Source organism: Triplophysa dalaica, chromosome 1 (assembly GCF_015846415.1).
Source record: "Triplophysa dalaica isolate WHDGS20190420 chromosome 1, ASM1584641v1, whole genome shotgun sequence".
In the NCBI taxonomy this organism is placed as follows: domain Eukaryota; kingdom Metazoa; phylum Chordata; class Actinopteri; order Cypriniformes; family Nemacheilidae; genus Triplophysa; species Triplophysa dalaica.
The window spans coordinates 8,178,240-8,199,720 of NC_079542.1; the positions used below are offsets into that span (position 1 = coordinate 8,178,240).

The 21,481-nt window shown below is 36.6% G+C and overlaps 1 protein-coding gene across 1 annotated transcript in view; it reads left to right on the forward strand.

Moving 5' to 3' along the window:
* The first annotated feature begins 1,292 nt into the window (after window positions 1-1,292).
* The window catches only part of LOC130425251 (B-cell scaffold protein with ankyrin repeats-like), a 30,721-nt gene continuing 10,532 nt past the window's right edge, over window positions 1,293-21,481 (forward strand). The window contains exons 1-7 of the mRNA XM_056751437.1: window positions 1,293-1,402; window positions 1,864-2,259; window positions 4,412-4,518; window positions 4,747-4,885; window positions 5,022-5,164; window positions 8,677-8,791; window positions 12,366-12,574. Of these exons, the coding sequence (XP_056607415.1) occupies window positions 1,390-1,402; window positions 1,864-2,259; window positions 4,412-4,518; window positions 4,747-4,885; window positions 5,022-5,164; window positions 8,677-8,791; window positions 12,366-12,574 (1,122 nt within the window). The 5' untranslated portion in view covers window positions 1,293-1,389. The remainder of the gene's footprint in view (window positions 1,403-1,863; window positions 2,260-4,411; window positions 4,519-4,746; window positions 4,886-5,021; window positions 5,165-8,676; window positions 8,792-12,365; window positions 12,575-21,481) is intronic.

Sequence of the window (21,481 nt, forward strand, 5' to 3'; positions counted from 1 at the left end):
CTGTCCATGATATGTTAAAATTTCCGGGGTCTTAATTCTAGTTAAATTGATTGGTCACGCGAAAAGTAAAATTCTGTCATTATTTATTCACCTCGATGTTCAATGTATATGACTTTCTTGTGTGAAAGACAAAACAGAAAGATATTTTGAGAAATGTCCCAGGGTCCATACAAAGGAAGTCAATGGGGTCCAGGGTTGTTTAGTTACCAACATTCTCCTAAATGTCTTCTTTTGTCAGTGCGAGACTGTGGTTCGAGACCAGTGAGTAATTGTTAATGAGCACCAGCTGTGCACACACCGGTCTCGAATCATGTAGGAGATTGGGAGCATATAGGAGAACGAGTGATCGGACCGTCGAAGAGAGAGGACCGGGCCCGAACATGTTTGTATTTGTATTTATTGGTTTGTTCGCTGGCGGTTGGCCCCGAGGTGCCGCCGGCTGTTATTACTTTATTAAATGCTTAAATGTCTTCCGGTTCCTGTTCCTTCCTTCCTTTTAATAAACTTTGTTACACAGATATTATTAAAAAATCTGACAATCCTTATCAAAAGTGGCATTGAAAACACATTTTAGTATTGTGTATTAGTACTCCAAATAATGTTTACTTGAAATTTCATATGAGTACTGTAAGTCTGAAGCGATATGTCAGTAAGTACATCTGACATTTAAACTATACTTAGTATGAAAGAAATATATTTTAAATTTTTACTAGGGGTGTTCTGCTAAAGAAAGTCATACAAGTTTGGAATGATGAGTAAATGATGAATACATTTAATTTTTGGGTAAACTATTCCTTTAATTGTTACAAAATGTAGCACTGCAAACTATTAACAAAAAAATGAAACTGCATATTCGTTTGTTTAATTGAATGCTTGTAGATTTACTTTTCAATCATGATAATAGTTGTTTCGAAAATGTCACTGTACAATTATAAACATAAACAGGGCTATAAGTGTGCATGTGTGTGTTTATTCTGTAGTTTGGAATGCTGGAAGGTCTGTGTTAGCAGACGGTTCTTCCTGGCTCGCATTTTACGACCAAAGTTCTGCGTGGTGATTCCCCTGTATCGAGGTTTTCCCGTAGCTCAGTGGTTAGAGCATGGCGGGATTGCACATACTTGGAAACAAATGGGTCCTATAATACATTGTAAGTCGCTTTGGATAAAAGCGCCTATCATATACATAAATGTAAATGTTTAACAGGAAACAGAGAAGGAAGCTGTAGCCATCATCTCACGTCATCTTTACCATTCCCTCTCCTGCGTTTTCATTACACGGAAACTACCAGACCGTGAATAGATATCTGCCGGAGTGGACAAAGTTTCATGTGTTTGATCACACGCCCTCCCCTTTACAGAACACCACATCACACAGTACTGAAGAAGAGAGATGAGCAAAACATGTGAGTTTACCTCTTCTAATCTTTTTTGAGTACTTTCTACAATGTGTTTGACAATTTATGCCACTTGGCCATTGTCTGATTTATGACAGAAACTTGATACATCTGTTGTATATTTCAGTTGACTCAAATCATGTTTCATAATGCTTTCAAAAGCCCTGTTAACAGCAAAAGTACACCTGTGATACATGATTCATGATTTGTTACTTTGCTTAAGTGTAACGATTGTTTTATCACTGACAAATTGCATAGTGTTCAACTATGTAACCGTAAGCTGCACAGTACAACAACTTGTGTCAATCGCTTGTAAAATACCAAGAACCTTGAAAGTATAGTCTTGAAAAACAACTACCTATATACTGTTATCTATCAGTATTTTAAAATGTCTAATATATCCTTATAAATAAAAACAGTAAAGAGTGTTTACTGTAAATTAAAAGCGACTATATCTCATCTCTTTATAGCGGAAGATCTTCTGATCATCTATGAGTCTGAGGCAGAGCAGTGGGCATCATACCTGCGCTTCCACCTGGCAGGTTCCATTCCTGAGTCCGGCATCTGTTGTTATGACATTGCTATGGTAACCAGTCGCAAGGATGACTTCCTACGACTGGCAGGGTACAAATGCAAGCTGCTTATTCTGTCACGGGGCATGCTGGAGGGTGTGTGCCAGCTCCGACGGTTCTTTCTGGCTCGCGTTTTACGACCGGAGGCCTGCGTGGTGATTCTCCTGTGTGGAGTGGAAAGCGTTGATCCTCTGCTGGAGCTGGTTCCACTGAAGGGAGAGAGCTGTCTTCAGATCTCCAGCGAGCAGGAACCCCAGGAGTACTGCTCGGCTGTGACGGAGATAGTACACCGAGGTGAGGAGATTTGGGAAACTGAAAAGGTTACTGGTTTGGAGTTTGAACCCCAGAGGGTTGAACTATTATCCCCTAGAGCAAAACCCTTGACCTAAGATCACTCTAGTGGAACATCACCTGTAGTAGAATTCATACTGTAGGTCGCAGTGAATAATTAATATGAATTTAATAGACATTTACCTAAGAGGACTTCTATAGTCTAACAGAGGCAGTTATGGTCATCATAATTCTCACTAGGAAATCATCCTTGATCTAATGTTAGTCACTTTACATGTCATTTTGAGACACTCGGCAACCCTGTTGTGTGAAGTAATGAAGTCACATTTAGTGATAATAATGATGAGGCTTGAATAGCCTAAGAAAGCTCCCATTGAATTCCAGTAGCAGTCAAGTAAATGGAGAGCACTAAACCCCCATGCAGCAGCCGCATTGTGACAAATGGTTTGTTGTTGCAGGTTAAACAGCGCTGGGGGAGTTTAATGGGGTTTACGTTTTGCTGCTGTAATTGGTGATTCTGGAGACTGTAATTATGGAATAGTGTGAGGAGAGGACCATAGACAGAGCTGTTGTTGGCATATATGAGACTTCATTATTCCTTGCTGAGCCTGACAAGCAATTACCATCCTCCCATAACTGCATCACAATCTGCTGATTTTTTGAGAATAATATAGTCAACATGCTGGAGAACTGGGTATATATACACACAACCCAGTGTCTGGCTCCACCAATTTTGTCCCGCCATTGTTTTTTTACTCTATTACACAGAGACTAATTGTCTTTGCTTTAGTGCTGTAATTTACAGGTTGCATTATATGCAGTACATAATTTGACATGCTTAAGTACTAATATGATGTGATGTGACCAAAACAGAGACTATTTTGCGACAAGGACATTGTGTATTATTTAATCATCTGATGAGGAACTGATGAGTCCATTACGAAAATATTGACCGCATTGGTATGATTCTTTTTTTTTAGACAAAGGATTGTGTTATTAAAATATATGAAAAGGCATAGTTCACCTGAAATAAAGTGTCTTTATCCACTCACATTTTGTTCCAAGTGTGCATCAGTTTTTTAGTTAAACATCATAAAAGTAAATGAGGACTCCAGCATCTCATTTTGTGTTCAATGGGCGAATAAAAGTCGCAAGGATGAGTAAAATATGATAGAATTTTTACTTTTTGGAGAACTGTTCATGTAATGCCTGCTCACTGCGGTGACATGATACTTTATCTTACTGAAATAAGTCTTTCGGGCAACATGCGATTTGCCAGTTATTATCTCAAAGAGAACAGGTTGGTTTGTTCCACCTGTCTCATATTCATATTTTTGTTCAAATATAACTATAAACATTATAAGCATAACGAAACTTGTTCAAGCATGTGCACGTTCATTGTTTTTTCAGGTGTCACCTTTTGAGCAGGTGCAGTTTGATTCCATCAGAGGTTCTTTGATGATGGCTGCTTCAGTACAATGGGCAAACATTATCCAAATGTGTGCACTTCCTCATACGCCAAACTTCGTACTTATCACTGAATATGTAAATCTTGGTCGTCATATCTGGAAATAGTTTCAAACGGTTGCGGTAGCTAACATGACAGAGAGATAATCTTTGGTTGACAGCAACTGCAGGACCATCAAAAGATTTAGGAAAATAAACATCAATTTAACTTTATTCAATACTCTAATAACTCCGGGTTATTTTCGAAGCATGGTGGGATCAAAAAGGGTCAAACACAACTTTTGGGATTTCAAATTAACCTAGGCTAGGTTGTTTCAACCCATGGCTGGGTCAAATATGAACATTTTCTGGGTAAATTTAACCCAAGGATTGGGTGTGTCACTTTTTGACCCATCCATGGGTTTAAATCATATAGATTCTTTGTTTTTAAATTTCATTTGGTCTTTTTCAGTGTTTTTGCAATTTTCAGTGTTTATTTAATAAAGTCATGTGAATAATTCATACAAATTCAAGTCATTTATTTCACAAACTGTCCCACAAGAAGTTCTGTTTGCTCTACTGTATGTTAATTCAAAAGTTCTAGTTGTTATTAAATAAATTGATCTCTGTGCAAGCCTCCACATTTTCCCCAAAACACAGAAAAATATGTGATTATGCGGTTGGTCAATAATACAGCGTGTTTCTCCAGGTGGACAGATGCCGGTCCAGGAGCTGAAGCTTGAGAAGAAATTTTCTGCTGGCTCGCTCGCTGCAAAACCCACTTTACTGGTCCTACCCAATCGCATGCTATGTGAGGTCAGACACACATTTACATCAGCCATTTTATCTGACTTTTGAGCAGAGAAAGTTGTTCACTGAGCATTATCGGCAAGCACTATTTAAACAGAATGATTTTGCATTGCTGCTCATGAATTAGATAGGGCTCATACAACTGGGCCAAAATTCAGAACCACTTTATGTACCCAAATGCTTAACACTATAAACACTGTTTGTAAGCTTTCCATGGCATGTATGTCCTCTTAGAGTCCAGGGGAGATATTAATTCTACTACAGGAGATCATAACCATCAAAGATGCAGAGGTGGAGTTCAGTGGAAAGAAGCAGACAGTAAGAGTGAAACCTGTCAACTGGAATGAAAGCACACTCTGTGTGTCTGCCCCTGGTAAAGATGCTTCAGTGCATTTATAAAGTATTTTGATATCAAATGGATGTTTAGACTGTCTTTCCATCAACATACAGTGGATCTGTATGCCATGATATCATCTTCATCCTTAGGTTGTAATATCTGTGTTTTGTAGACTTCACCGCTGGTGATGTATGTGTGACGCTCTACTGTCAAGGAGTGGTTAAAGGCAAGGCCTGTATACAATACTACACCATGATGGGAGAGGTTGCTCACTATCTTCAACAAGTTTCAGATCCTGTCAAATTCATGTGCCAGGTAATCACATGTCTCTTTTAATAACATATATATGGAGATTGAAAGTTTAGCTTCACCTTTTTTAAAAACATGAGTTTAAAAACACGAGTTTCGGAGAAATCCACTTTTTGTTAGATTTCTTATTTATACAGAGTTTGAAAATCTTATTTTATTAAAGCCATTATGACCAATAAGCATATTTCTTTTTTTTTAACTGAACATTTGAATTTTACAAACAAAAATGGCCTTGGACAAAAGAGCAAATGTCGAAAGTGACATCAGACAAGCACAACAAAACAAGATAAAACAAAATAAAAATTATTATATACCTTTGTAAAAAATCAATTATTAACAGAATGATACAATACGAGAGAAAAATATTATTATTCAATAAAAAATTAAAATAACACATACTTGGGGTTCTCTGCGAGTTCCAATCCTCCACTAAGTTACACAAACAAATAGCATTTCTCTCCTTCATAACTTGAGTGACAAGAAATACAGATATAAATCCTTGTGAAATATGTAAAAATTGGGAGTTGTCTTCAGAAATTTACATTTATGTAAAAAGAAATTATAAGAATAAGAATTGTGTAATCATTGTGTTTTATCCCTCAAAAACAAACCAAACAAAACATGTTTCTTTGTTAACTCAGGAAGATTACATTACTGGAAATAACAATTAATGCAAATCCCCCAAAAAGCATAAACAAACTTCAAGTTAAAAAAAGAGATGTTCGGTTATTTCAATTTCATCAACACAAAATGAGCAACTGTTACAGTCTACTATAGTACAAATCGACATCTTGAGGCTTTGATTGTGTTTTTGAGGTGTTTTACAATGGGTGTTCATGTTTCTAATTTCAAAAACGCTTTATATTTCCCGCATGTCAAGTCTATAGTTGACTGCTGTCCTTCTAACAAAACGACTGGATTTCTTCCGGTCTAAATAAAGTCCCTCCTTCAAAATGTTCTGATTGGTAATGCTGATCAGGTCTATGGTGATTGGTTCCCCGCTTAGACAGGATTTTTCCTGGCTCAAAATGAGGTGAAGGTGGTGCCATCCTGATCTTGTACACAAACACACGTAGGCCTACCGTACCTTTAAGTGGCTTAACCAAAGTGACTTTGAGTTTGACATATTAAAAGTTCTAATAAAATTAGATAAAAATGACAATTATAGAGTTATAGAGGGAAGCGGGCACCGGCGAACATTAAAGCAAATTTTTAATAAAATAAACAAACCACAAAACGAAAGTAAAGGGCCTACAGCTCCCTCACGGTCGACTGCCGGCCACACAAACATAATAAAATATAGCATCACTGCTGTCGCTCCTCCTTTTATGCTTCAGAGCTCCCCGTCAGAGATGCGAGACCGGTGCAACGCTCAGCTGATGCTCGTTATCACTCAAGTCACCGGCCTCGCGCCATTCCCTCATGGCCCATATCCATAAAAATTCTACTATACTAGAAAAAATTACAATGGATGTCACAAGTGCACTTGAACTGTTTGCTTTCCTATATTCTTCAAAATATCTTCCTCTGGGTTCAACAGAACAAAGACATTAAAAAAGATTTGGAACAACTTGAGGGTGGGTAGCCTAAATGAAGACAGAATAGGCCTAAGAATTTGCCTATTTTCAAAGTCTTTATTACCCTATCCCTGTTTCATGGGGAGTGTCAATGTAAATTTGTGGATTCATGATGTCACTTACCCAGGAAAAAGTTTGTAGTCCCCAGCTATACTACACACTAACTAAATTTAAAGAAGTGAAATTCCATCAGACCTCCCCTTTAAGGAAAAAAAGCCTGATGTTGGCAGGCTTCAGGCTAGTCATATTCTGTTTGCCAGGAAGGGGTTTTACACCAAATTAAGGGAAAGCATTAACCATTAACCCTGGCAAACCATTTTACACTTTAATAGCCTTGCAAAAGCTTACTGCAGTATATGTACTGTAGGACTATTTACATACATACTGTAAAAATAACACAGTGCTGACTGACAGCTCCAAATTGAAATTTATTACATTTATGGAGAGCAGAAACTGGGTTTATGAAATGTTTTGTTTTATTAATTTCCTGCCTAATAGTCTATATAAACAACATTTTGACACATTCACATGAGAAAGTGAAAAAGTTTAATATTGAGTATTAAATAAATGGGATCCCATCTATCATCAGGCTACTCCTATATTAGGTTTGGATTCCATATTCTCATCTGATCCCTCAAGGGTCTAATCTTGTGTGTTTTCCTCTGGTGTGTATTAAGCCATGACAATCTTCAGGATATTAGGGGTTCAGCCAGCTATACGCTTTTTCTGTTTTAATCCTGCTAATTGGAAATGCCTTGTCCTGTAGGAAGATTTGGTGGCTTTATTAACATAGGCATGCTCTGGTTAGCCTTGTGTACTGAATACTACATTATTTTTCCATACAGACTGTACAATCAAAGTAAGATGGATGCGATCCAAAATATATGGCCACTTCTCAAGGGTGATTCCCTGTCTTCTAGCATGTGATGGGATATTCATATTCATCTATTTAAAATGGACAAATGGGTGAAATAAAGATACAGATTTCTATTTTACATTCTTAGAATGTCACATTTATATTATTTATATATTATTAATATGCTTTATTATTAGATGTGGTAAAGCATGATAGGCACTGTGAGCTTATATTATACCTCGTTCTTTTTTTGCAATCTGGGTTGACATTTGGTTTGAAGAAATATATTATACAGATTTTAACCTTGATGTAAAGGGGTCATATTGTGTGAACACGTGTTTTTCTGTATGTTTGGTGTGTTATAAGTTGACCATGCATGTATGAGACACGTTAAATTGGCGTTACATTTCTGTCACACACTTGCAGTATTCGACTAATAACTACATTTACATTTATGCATTTGGCAGACGCTTTTATCCAAGGCGACTTACATAGCATTATCCTATACATTTATACATAGGTATTTGCAATCCTCTGGGATCGCAATGCTCTTACCACTGAGCTACAGGAAAGCTCTACACACTGGTTAACTGGCCAATCATAGCACACCTCGCTTTTCAGAGCGATGAGCTTTGTTAAAAATCAGCTCGTTTCAGAGAGGCGGGGCAAAGAGGAGATACAAACATGCATGGTGTGTGGAAAAAAATCTGTGTTTTTTAACCTTAACATGTCGCATTACATCTAAAACAAACAATAATATTTGTGTTAGCTCTGTCATATGACCCCTTTAACTATCAATAAAAGATAGGTGTATGATTTAGTAATCTTAAAATACTTTCTTCTGTCACATTCAAATATGCACAGACAACTTTAAAACTCTTCATAAGTTGATTGTCCCAAAAGTATAAACACTCGGCCTCTGTTGAAATTCTGGTCAACCCAATATGTCAACCAGTGTTGGGATCTGTTTGTTCTTCATGAAACCTGTTAAAAAAGTAAAAAAAGTCTGTTTGGTGTCACTTAATGCACAGAAATTCCTTCAGCTTTGTGTGGGTTTGATGTGTCTCCATCATTTTATCATACAGGCCTTTCAGGTTCCCTCCATGGAGAAGCTGGATCAAACTCTTGCAGCATGTCTGTTGAAGAAAATGCCTACAGGAGGTTTTCAGGGCCTGCAGAATAATCAGCTTCCAGCCTGGGGTAAATGCTTCTCTAGTTCTGCATTACTGTGAAAGCAGCTCCTTTAACCCATATCGAGTCTCACCAAGCGCCTGCAGACAACCATTTCAACATCAGCACAAAAAGGCTAATGCTACCAGCACTTTATTTTACCGTCTGTTATAAGCATGAATAAATGATGGAGGCAAGCCACCTCGGCCCACAGCAGTGCATTACTGTGCACTTGTTCTTCTGACATGTGCCTCCCTGCCCACATAAATGCAGCATGACCCAGATCCGATGCGGTTCTTCACAGAGCAATTGTCAGTGTTATACTATGTGGCCATACTAAATGTCTTTAGACTATCTCTCAACAAGAGCTAAACCCAGTGGGGTGGTTTCCCGCACAGGGATTATCTTAAATCAGGACTAGGCCTTCTTATATTAGGGCATTTAAGTAGTTTTTACAAACATGGCATACAAAAAACATCACTTTTGAGCATTTTGAGACAAAACAATGGCACTTGTGTATTTGAGGATATTTCAATGCAAGTTGTTTTCAATTTAGACAACTCTAACATTTATTGTAGTCTAGGATTAGTCTTAAACACTGTACAGGGAACCACCCCAGTATGTTTAACTTCTTGTGTAACTTTTATTCAGACAGTTGTTTAATAAAATACGTTCATTCTATTTCTATTAGGGATGTGCACGAATATTCAATCCGTATTAATTATTCGAAAAAAAAAAAATGCTGTTTGAATATTCGTATTTTTAATAAGAATAAAAAAACTGTCTCGTCTTATTATTCACTTCATCTGTAATAACTTTATAATATACAGAAAATATAAAAAATAATTTGTGTGTTTCTAAATCTTTTCATCATTAAAAAAACGTATATACCGGATATAATATTAGAGATTTATGAATATTTAATGATAATTATGAGCTTCATGTGAAACAAATTAAAAATGTTTTTATTGAGTTTAAATATTCCAATATGAAATTATTGGGAAATGCACATCCCTAATTTCTATTGAAGTAAATGAAGTGTGTAACGTGTGCAGCTAGGTGAGACCAAAACAGAATTATTTAAAATTCCTAAAACAGAACACATTCTTACTTTATTTTTCTCATTGGATTTCCTGCATTCATGTGGCAAATTATAAAAGACAATATGTTGGGAATTTCATTCTCTGTACACGTTTTTCTGGGACAGTTATCCTGGGTGTTTAATTAGTCTTGCATCCACCATATCCTCTGCGGTATATTTGTGTTTATTTTATTTTTATTTTCTCTTCTTTATCCTTATCTTTGTGTTTCACTCTCTCACCCTGATTTCAGTAATTTAAAAACATTTTTGTTTTCTCATGCATTTCATTAATGACTCTGTTTCTAACCATCCCTTTATCTTCCAACAGCTCTATGAATAATTTCAGGGTTACATATTTTTTTGATATCCCACCAAAGTGGTTTCTGTCTGAAGGGGGGAATAAAGTCCGTTTTAACATGAAGTTTTGCTTGTCATGTGTGGTATTTGCTTAAAGCGGATGTAACACCCAATTTCTGCCAATTACATATTTATTTCGAGTACATAAGGGCTTTTCACACTGCGCTATACCCCGGGTCGTCTTCATTTGAAACCCCGGATAAACGAACGTTTCATACTATTTCAAATTTTTTAAAGCTTCAGCAAATATCACACAAGACAGGCAAAAGGTCATGGGACGAAGCAGGTTTAGCACCAATTTTGCAGTGTTAACCCGGCATTGTGGTGTCAAACGTGTGTAGTGTGAAATGAAGCCGAGGTAGAATAATATGACCTGACGCTTAGCAACGGACACACCCAATCAAAAACTGAACAGCGCTTGCCTCATTTCACAAGCTGTGTACAGTCACAGAAACTCCATGCACTGTGTAAACAATCCTTTGAGTTTTCATTTATATAACTAAGTAACGTCTTAAGAGGCTTAAAACAGCCATAAAGGATTTGCGAGGTGTATTTTTTCGCTGGGATGCAGAAGACAAGGTATTCGGTTATTTAAAGGGACCACACACTGTTTTATTCAGTCAGTTTGACGCTGTAGTATTTATCCAATCATGACTGTTTACGCACAGATGCAAATAAGAATGTTTGGGTTTAGTGATGTACAATGTGATCTGTCAGGTTATGAATACCGAAGGTTATCGCTTAACCTCTGGTAAATTATAAGCAGTGTGAACCATGAAACAGATTACACAGGATTATGTTTACCTGTGGTTTAGAATAACCGGGGGTTAACGATTTCAAGTGTGAAAAGCTCTTTAGAGTACTATTGAATACTTCGTTTCTTCGAAGAGTCTTCAGTTTGAACACATTTATAAAAGACATACAGTTGTGCGATTATTTCCAGAAAAAGGCTCGGGGGACCAACCTCTTGTGGTTCATGACAGAAATCTTTTAGTGCTGGACTAGTATCAAACGATCTGCAAATCCAGCGTTATATCCACCATTTCTATTACATTCAAAATGCAGTGAACAAACAAACACAGCAGAAATTTGCGAACAAAGGAGCACATTGATGGGCGTGCTGTTCTTCCCAGTCTCCATGGTTGATGAGTGCGCGTGCTCTGTCATTTCGCTATAATGGTTGACGTGTGGGCATGCTTTTCCGGGAGAATGGTCCAATAAGGGACTAAAAGTTGTTAGGAAACGGAATTTTTTATGTTCGAAAAAAACTTTCCAAAACCTGTACGGATGATGGGGGAGTGTATCGAAGTCATGCATCCAACAAATATTTTGACTACATCAAGCATGAGAAGCCAGCATGTCTAACATTGTAAAGAAGTCAGAATGCATGAAACACTGTGGCACCCCTCCTTTAATTTCCCTCTAAGACAACATTTTCAAAGAGATAGATTCTTGGATTCGTCCTGATTTGTTGGAGATCCTAAACAAGCCAACTGAGCAACAAGTAACAGATTAAGGGTCTTTTTGAGTAAGAACAAAAAAGAAAAACAATCTCATAGGTCCTATTAAGTGATATAACAGATGAAATTTAATGTACTTGTTTTGTTTTCGATTGTTCTGCAAAACCTCTTGTACTATGATCCCATTTGGTTTAAATGCCCACTCAGAACATAAGTGTAGCAGGATGTTTGCTGTTTAGACATTCACTCATTAAGCTGAAATGCAGATTGAGCTATTCAGATCTCATAGTATGCTAACCTTTGTCTTTGTATCGAATTAATATGAATATAAAATATAAAACTAATTTAAAAGGATAACTTTTACAGAGACCTGCACTGTACAATGTGAAATTGTGTAGTTGTTACCATAAGGAGCTACTGTTAACTTTCTTATCTCTAGTTGTCATATCATTTCACAACCCCCCAAATAATATTTATATAAGATTATACCAGTACTTAACTATAGTATTTACTGTCTGCAAAATTAAAATGCATTTTAATCTAATGATATTGACATCATAAAAAATTGTTATGTAGTCAGGTTATTCATATTTTTGACCCTAAAATGCCATTTAATTTATATGATAACACATAAAGCACATTTTTAGTTCACTTAGGTGACACAATATAAAAATACTTACATTTGAGGATTTATAAAATTCCATAGATGGCCGTGATTCCAATGTTCCAGAGGATATTCCTACTCTCCTGCATTTTGCTGCCCAACACGGATTGCGAGATTTGGCTGGTGCTCTCCTGCAGTGTCCTGGAGCCATCCCAGCCCTAAAGACCCCTAACAGCTATGGATACACACCCCTAGATCTTGCACACATGTATGGATACAAGCAGCTACACATCCTTCTCAGAGAGTCATTGGTGAGTAAAAAAATTGGTTTGGTGCTTATTCAGATGAACAATACAACACTACACTTGTTCTGTTCTTTTACAAGTAATGTAGGTGGAGGTGTAGCTGTTCTTGTTTTGTGGTAGTGGTAGCTGGGTTTGATTCTCTGAGGTTACAAAGACCGTATACCCAATCGGACTGTATGTCGTTTTGGATTAAAGATTGTGACAATAGTATCGATGTAGATTTAAGGTTCCTATTCATATTTCATTAGCATTCTCTTCTTGTTTCATCTTCCAGTAAATCTCTAACAGATGTTTGATGAATAAAGATAAACCGTGTATCATAGCTTTGGTTCCTTCACGCCTGGATGCATTGGGTGTTCTGGTGGGAAGGACTCTTGAGCTACGAGGGTCAGATGGGGGTTTCGGGAGAATGCTAATGCTTAGATTTCCCTTCACTAATGGTGTTTTTTCCATCGTTATGCTAATATGAGATATCTTGGTCATGTTCAACCATCTATTTACTTACTAAGATGAAAGCATGGAGGAAAGTATTGCATGGAGTGTTTAGTTTCTAATGACACACTATCCTCATTTAGTATGCATTCAAGTGTGTATCTAAGAATCCATTAGCCAAGCCTAGAGGAAGCTGGATATCTGCTGGGCTCTTTTAGTCCCATTAAAATGCACTAGACAACAATTTGTTACCTAGCATGTACATGCAAATCCACCATGAATGACATGTTATTAAAATGATCAGTCTTTGAAACAGAACAATGCTTTTAAATCCATTCAGATTAATCAATTATAGATATTGAAGCGACATTCTTTCAGACAAATAATGGTAACAGATTCAATATTGAGGAAATTCTGGGTTGGATGTACACCGCATAAAGCAAGCCATACTTGCCTGGAATTGCTTTTGAAACATTCTGTACAGTTTGAATTTTACAGGTCTTGGCTACCTGGATATCTCGACTGATTCATGCAAATGATCTTTACATGATGCGTTGTAAACCTGACATCTTAGATTTCAGCAAAAAAATATACTATATATATATTTTTTTTTGCTTTTTCACCATCTCCTAATTGACTCAAGTGTTTCTTATCAGGTTTCTTTTAAAATATTGTGCAGTTTGTGTATTTAAGTCTCTTACACACACACACACACACACTTTTCTACACATCCACTCATTAATCCCAATTGCTTGTTAGATCAATTTGTTTAATTGTGTGGATGCACATTAACTAAAACCTCTCAACAAATGTATTTTTAAGAGTATGTCGCTTTAACATTTGCCTGTATAGATTCAAAACGATTCATTGTAGATTAAAGGTGATGAGCACCTTTAACAAACCCTGGCTTTTCTTTCAACTCTCTTCTTATCTAATATTTATGTAACAATAAGACAATTTTGTTACAATGCATATTTAATGAATGTGTCAATAGATGTGAATTATGCAAGAGAGACATGATTCAAAGTCATCAAAGTAATGTAAAATAAATTGCATTTCCTTTAGCCTATACCCATCTAATTAAACCTGGTTGCTTCACAAGCAGCACATCATTGAGCTTGAGAGCACTTCCTAAAATTTGCTTCTGCTCCATCTGTGCTATGTATCCAACCGGTATTTGACTGTTGTATCGAATTTAGATGTTCTATAATCATGAATATATTCAGAGAGTTTCAGTTATTTAGCTTAAAGAATGTAATGTCCTATAACATGTAATTCAACACAGTTGCATGCAATTTATTCTTCATATGTGTGTATTTTTGTATCAGTCTACTTCAGATTCAGTAGTTATATGTGGTTCTGGTTACCCCACGGTGCTGCACATTGTGTAAGTCTCTTATATAGTTCAAAGCTTCATCTTATTAGCAGATGTGTTATACAAGTTGTGCTGTGCTGTAGGTCCACAGGACCAGGATTAAAACCTACATTGTGGAATTAAACGTATGGCAGGTGAGAGGTCTGTGTAATATCAATGGCTATTCACAAATAAAATGACAGTCGGCAAAGATGAATGATCTGGTTCAGTCTGTTTATAAACATAGCTGTGTATTGAGGACCAAGTAATGGTGTTCTCTACTCACAAAACAAGCAATTAATCATGCTGTCCTCAAATTGTCAATCTGTTTGATTAAAGTATTGACTTCTCTTAAACGTCCGCTAAATAAACATATTTTTATAATGTAAAAATAAACATTTAAAAATGCATTCTCTGGGATATCGGCCCTTTAAGGTTTCTTGCAGGAATCAGACCATCATGCCGCTTGTAGATCAGTTTGTGACAACGGATCGTCTATTAACGGTGTCATCTTATCTGTTCTTAAAGTCCCACTGCATGCTCAATATGCACCTTTGCTTCATTAAGTATATGTAGATTCAAGAATGTGCAAATTTGTCCGCACCTCCATTCAATCTTGTGAGCAGTGCATGCTCGTGTTGCAAAAGCAGAGCTGAAACAGCAGCGACAGTCTTTGCGCCATCCGTGCATATCTATGGCTCAATCTATGGCTGAAATTACAGGGTTATGACATCATAAACTGAGGCAGTTTCAAACTGCATTTTTTTAAAACCGTCTTTGGTAAACTGCATTTTTGTGGAGAAAATACACCTGAGTGGTTTAAAAATTATGAATTTGCACTTAGTTTATCTTAAAGCATATTAAAAACACCACATAGACATATAAACAAAATTAAAATCTTGATTTTCACCACAGGGGGACTTTAAGACGCATTTATATAAATTAATTGAAGTCAAGTGTAATTAATATAAGATAACATTCACAGTAGAAAAAAGCAATCTAGATCATTGGCCTGTTATGTAATTTGTGGAGTCTTTCATTGACACATGCTGTGTTTTGTGCTTGAAAACTTTACTAATAATAGAATGATCCTTAGCATTTGTCACATAAATAAAAGTAAAGCCACTCCTCATTTCCCTGTTCAAGCATATGGTGTTTATAATGACATGGTCTTAAACGAATCAAAGATACTTATTTAAAAAGGTCAGCGTGCTTTGCTTCTATTGTGAGCATGCTACATTCTGCATGCGCTCTTATTTCAGCTTCGCCTCATAAACATGTCATCCGCTCGTGATGGGACTGTCTGAATCATGTCAGGACTTTAGGACTTAAAAACGCTGTTAAATGTCAGACGGTAAATCACAAACGTTTACTCAAGGATATAATTGAACTGTGAGCAGAAATATGGACAGTTGACGATGATTATTGTAATGCTAATGCTTTGTTTTGATGGATAAGGGCTGGTGCGAGTTTAATTTGATCAATCGCTCACTTTATAAATAGATGAACTTTTAGAGTTACTCTATTTAGCCAAGTGTCTAAATGGTAGTCATGCCAACAGAGGATATTTAAATGACTCAAGGGAGCCATCTGATCAGCATTCATGACTGAGAAATTGATTTATTACAGAGGAATGGCAACAGAACATGGCCACCATTCTGCACACCTGCTAGTTGAAGAACGGGGCTGTGTCATTAGAAATTAGCCCAGAAATTACTATTACATTACTATTACTTTGAAAAGATCCATGCTTTAATCAGTTTTCAAATCCTTCCCGTTCCCCTGTGGGAGGAACCAGTGTGTACGATTTTAATATCATAACCCTTTCTCTCTCCTGTAATGCTTTCTATCATTATAATGGTATATTCATAAAATGACTTTAGGATTACCTGATCTTGCTCACCTGCATGACCCTTACTTCTTATAATCCTATAATTAAGACCTTCAGAGCTCTCCAAATCCAAGTTGCTTGGTCTAAACATATCTTAATAGCTTCTTTCTGCTCAGCTGCTTTATATCTTGCATTATTTCATTTCTAATCCACCCCAGAGATAAGTGGAGTTGGATGGGGTATGACAATATCCATGATCTTTTTCCTGTCCATTGTCTGTTCTCTTCAAATTTACTTATCCTCTATCATCGGCTGTACTATGAAGAGTCAGTATCCAATGCCACTTTCCATATTTTATAATGAGGTTTAGAATTAAATGGGGTTGATAAGCTGAAGAATTGCATTCTTTGAACTCTCATGTCTGCATTTATGAACTCATCTGTGCAATATGAGGGGTACAGATTTATTTCCGGGAAACACTTAAAAGGTATACCTTGAGTGTTTTGTAAATTGCAAATGTCTACTAATTCATTTGGTTCACGGATGTCTTTTGACGATAAGCTTTGGTTCATCCAGTAAGGAAGAAAACAGCTAAGCTCAATTACAGTCCTGTTTTTTTCCTCAAAAGCAGATATTGTATTTGTTCAGATGCAGCATTTATTAGTGCTTTCATTCAATTTTAATGAGCTTCAACTAAATGAAAACTTCACGGTTTACTTCTAAACGAGATTAAAAACAGTGCTGTTTCTTCTCTTTCTCGATATGCAGCACATAACATAAATTGTGTTCAACTTCATAATACTGTATCTGACATCTCATATCCTTAACATTAAGGCGGGTCACTCTGTGTGGGCTTTAAATGAGCCTGTCACATCTATGAGCAGTACGTCCCACACTAATGCAACTTGCAGAGTGTTAAAAGTCCCACAAAACCAATAACAGTGGAATTCTTGAGCAACCTCATATTTAAAGTTTAATGTTGCCATTAAAATGAAATCAATTTTATAAGAGAGCCGTGTTTTTCAGTAGTCCAGCATACCTCTGGGTTGACGTGCGGTCAATACCTGGGTTGAGTCCTGAGTGAAGAGGAGGGAATTGCTTAATGATTGTGGTGTATTGATCAGAGCGCTGGATTGATTTCTAAGGGCACTTAATAAATAATGGCTTCGGTTAGTAACTTTGTACTGTGTGGGCTCTGAAAGGAAACGTAAGTCATTTTGACAGATCAAATCAACATCTTAATCAGTGGAGATTTTTAGTCATGTGATATGAGTTTGGAGTTTGAAGTATTTGCACACTCTCAATGTAGAGTATAGATTTGAATGCACTTAATGAGATACTTAATCACTAACCCTCTTGTCATTTCGAACCTTTATGACTTTTTCTTCTGCAGAACACAAAAGCAGATATTTTGAAGAACGTTGGTAACTAAAAACCCTCCCATATGTACACAAAAACCAATGCAAGTCAATGGGGACCAATGGAATACCTACCTTCTACAAAATATATTATTTTGTGTTCTACAGAAAAAAAAAGTAAATGAGTAAATAAAGGATGAGTAAATAATGACAGAATTCTCATTGTTGTGTGAACTATCCCTATAATACTTTTTAGCCAAATATTTGCATGTGCTTGCTTTTGATTTTATCTAAATGTTATGAAGGGCTAGTTCACCCAAAATGAAAATTCTGTCATCATTTACTCATCTTCTTGTCATTTCGAACCTATATGAATTTATTTCTTCTGTACACAAATGAGGATATTTTGAAGACTGTTGGTACCCAAACAACGGCGGTGCCCTTTCACTTCTATTGTACGGACACAAAACCAAAGCAAGGTTCAATTGGTACCCTCGTTGTTTGGTTACCGATATTCTTCAAAATATCTTAAATGACAAGAGGGTGAGTAATTGATGACAGAATTTTCATTTTTGGATGAACTATCCCAAGTCATTTGCCCCAGATTCATTTGTTTGTTCATATTCATAACATTATTAGGGGACATATTCCACTGGTTAAAGCAGGAAAATGATTATTCTTTTGTCAGGTTAAACTCTGTATCTATTGTTTAATCATTAGAAACACACCAAGTTTTTTTGTATAAAGATAGCTTGAAGTGTGTTTTACCTTTGTTTCTTTTAAATGAATGCTACTTTTTGATATTTTGCTATACAATGCAAATACATGCTTTAAGAAAGGGTTTGAATAGTTAAAAAACTTGTGGGTGCCTTGATATTTGAAATCTTAATTCATTTGTGAACTGACATTGCTTTTAATAAAAAACTGAACTTCAGTTCAGGTCATTATAGTGATCAATCTACAACTGAAAACACCTTAAACAGTCAAAGCAATGTCTACTAAAGAAAAAGCGATTTCTCAGAGATCAGACTCCCATGACCTCAGGTTGCCTTATCTCTGTTAATGATATTTCATCAAACGACCTTTGAGTTTCATAACGTTTTTATTCCAGCTTCAACACGGCCATTGAACTATTATTACCAGAAGGATACTGGCACTGAAATTTGTTTGATATTTGAATAATAGCCTGGCAGCTTCTGCCTCAGAAATGTATAATAGTGGGTGCTTTCAGCTGGTGCTGAATAGTCAAATCATCTTCGCCCACTTCCCTGATAAGTTATTTGGCATGCTTCAAACTATCACTGTTGTCACTTTTATACTACGAATATACTACAAAGAGATTTGGGTAATTTTAAGAGTGGTTGTATCGACTAGACACAAAATATTTACATCTCTCTGTGTATTTTTTCTAAGTTGAATGGTTTGGATATGTGTCTTTGGTCTCTTATTGTCTGTATATCTGGTAGCCCAGGAAGAATCAGATAGGATTTTTGTATTATTATTTTGCAATAAAGAATAGAATAATATATCTTTTCTTTCTTAAATGGGAAATATATATATACACTCATTTACATTACATTAACGCATTTGGCAGACACTCTTATCCAAAGCAACTTACATTGCTTTATCCTATACATTTTACATAGGTATTTGCAATCCTCTGGGATCGAACCCACAACCTTGCGTTGTTAACACAATGCTCTTACCACTGAGCTACAGGAAAGCTCACCTCCTATCACTCACCTGTTCAAAAGTATTATTAGGAGCACCTGTTCAATTTCTCATTAATGCAATTATGGTGGTGGTGTAATGGTGTGGAGGATGTTTTCTTGGCACACTTTAGGCCACGGCCTACCTGAGCATTGTTTCTGACCATGTCCATCCCTTTATGACCACCATGTACCCATCCACTGATGGCTACTTCCAGCAGGATAATGCACCATGTCACAAAGCACGAATCATTTCAAATTGGTTTCTTGAACATGACAATGAGTTCACTGTACTAAAATGGCCCCCACAGTCACCAGATCTCAACCCAATAGAGCATCTTTGGGATGTGGTGGAACAGGAGGTTCGTGCATCCCACAAATCTCCATCAACTGTAAGATGGTGTCCTATCAATAAAGAACTAAAGAATGCTTTCAGCACCTTGTTGAATCAATGCCATGTAGAATTAAGGCAGTTCCGAAGGCGAAAGGGGGTAAAACAGAGTATTAGTATGGTGTTCCTAATAATCCTTTGGGTGAGTGTATGTACATAACAGGATTATGTGGGAATTCACTACACACCCAAACTCCATATATTCTAAATGACTAAAATATGCATATGCTAGTCATTGTTATTCTTTTCACCAAATATATGCCTCCTTTCTATGCAAATGAGTCTTATTATACATTGCACCTTATTTAAAATAGTGTGCACTATTTGCCTGCCTTACCTGATGGCACACGTTTACTATTCGTAGAAATCATTCGGTAAACGCTATTTATTTAAAAGATATGTCTACATTTATTGACTTTGCCAGCATTAATTTATCAAATGATCAAGTGCATGTATAGAATTTTTAAGAAGCAGATTCGGTTCCCGGATCGCATTGCTTGAAGAGATGATTTACGGTCACAGAAAGTATGCCAGTGTGTTGCTACATTTTTCTGCATCCTACACAACCTCGCACTCATGAGTAGTCTACGAGATGGGGAATTGCACAGTTGTGTTCAACATTGGCAGATTTATCTAACTCATTTAGTGAATCGGGGCTAAAAGATTACCGACAGCACGTCCAAATACGCATTGCTATTAGAGGGTTCAATTCATTTTGATTCCCCCCGTGTCTCTTTAGCGCCATTTCATGCAGAGCAAGAGGTCAGAACACAACCCACATATTCAGTTGTGGGCTGTTTTGTTCTTGCTTGAACACACTCCCTTATGAAAATGAACCTTGGTTAATTTTCGATAGGGCTATTACACTAGTCATACACTACACCTGCTCAATAAAAACTTTTAAACCAGGCTGGTTTGCTAGGCTGGTTGATTTATTTATTTGCACCAAAAGCAATGAAATAAATGAAAACATGGTTATGTTTGGTTACACTTAAAACTGACAACAACTATTACTTATAAAAAAAAAACATGCAATGTTTAACCCCCAACTTGGTCATTGCCCTTCAGTCTCTTTTGTTCATTTCTCGCCTGTCAGTCAGTCCCTTGACGTGTAAAATTGTTTTCTCTAAAAGCAAATTTTTTTTATTATTCATTACAACAAAAGAGCACTTGTGGACAAAATTATGTTGCGCTCATGTCCGACATCAAAGCAGCTGTCTTTCGCTAGCCCCCAACATGTGATGCGTAATTAGCTAATCTTGTCTATCTGTTAATTCTCTCTTTCTACTCTAATGAATATATTCATAACATTGAATGCATAATGTGCGTAATCAATATTGGAGGGGACGAAGTGGAGGCTATTATTACAAGTGAATGGTAGCAGGTTGCTAAGGAACAGAACACACGGAGTGGCAGTAAGAATGAAGTGTGCATTGCATTGGAGTGATCACTTTATATTGTGCCTGCTTTCATCGTTTTGTATTTATTGTTTGAACAGTGTGAAATTGGTTTAGTTGCAGTTGGTGTATTTCACGCAGTGCATGAATAAGCCTGTTGTTGAATTGAATTGTGTTGATCAGCCCCCACATTATTTGTTTTGAGGAAGTCTGAAGTCTGTGGTTTCCACAACGACCATCGCTGTGTTACCAACCACCGCTTTGTGATATCCACAAATCAATTCTGCTAGCATGGCAAAAATGTCTTTAGACATTGAATGCATTTCGCAATGGTCACAACCAACTTTAAATACGCTTTGGTTGCTATAGGAGCAGTCATAACAGTTGGCAAACGTGGAGTCATCGTCTAAATGATATGTTTCACTTTCAATAAACAGAGTT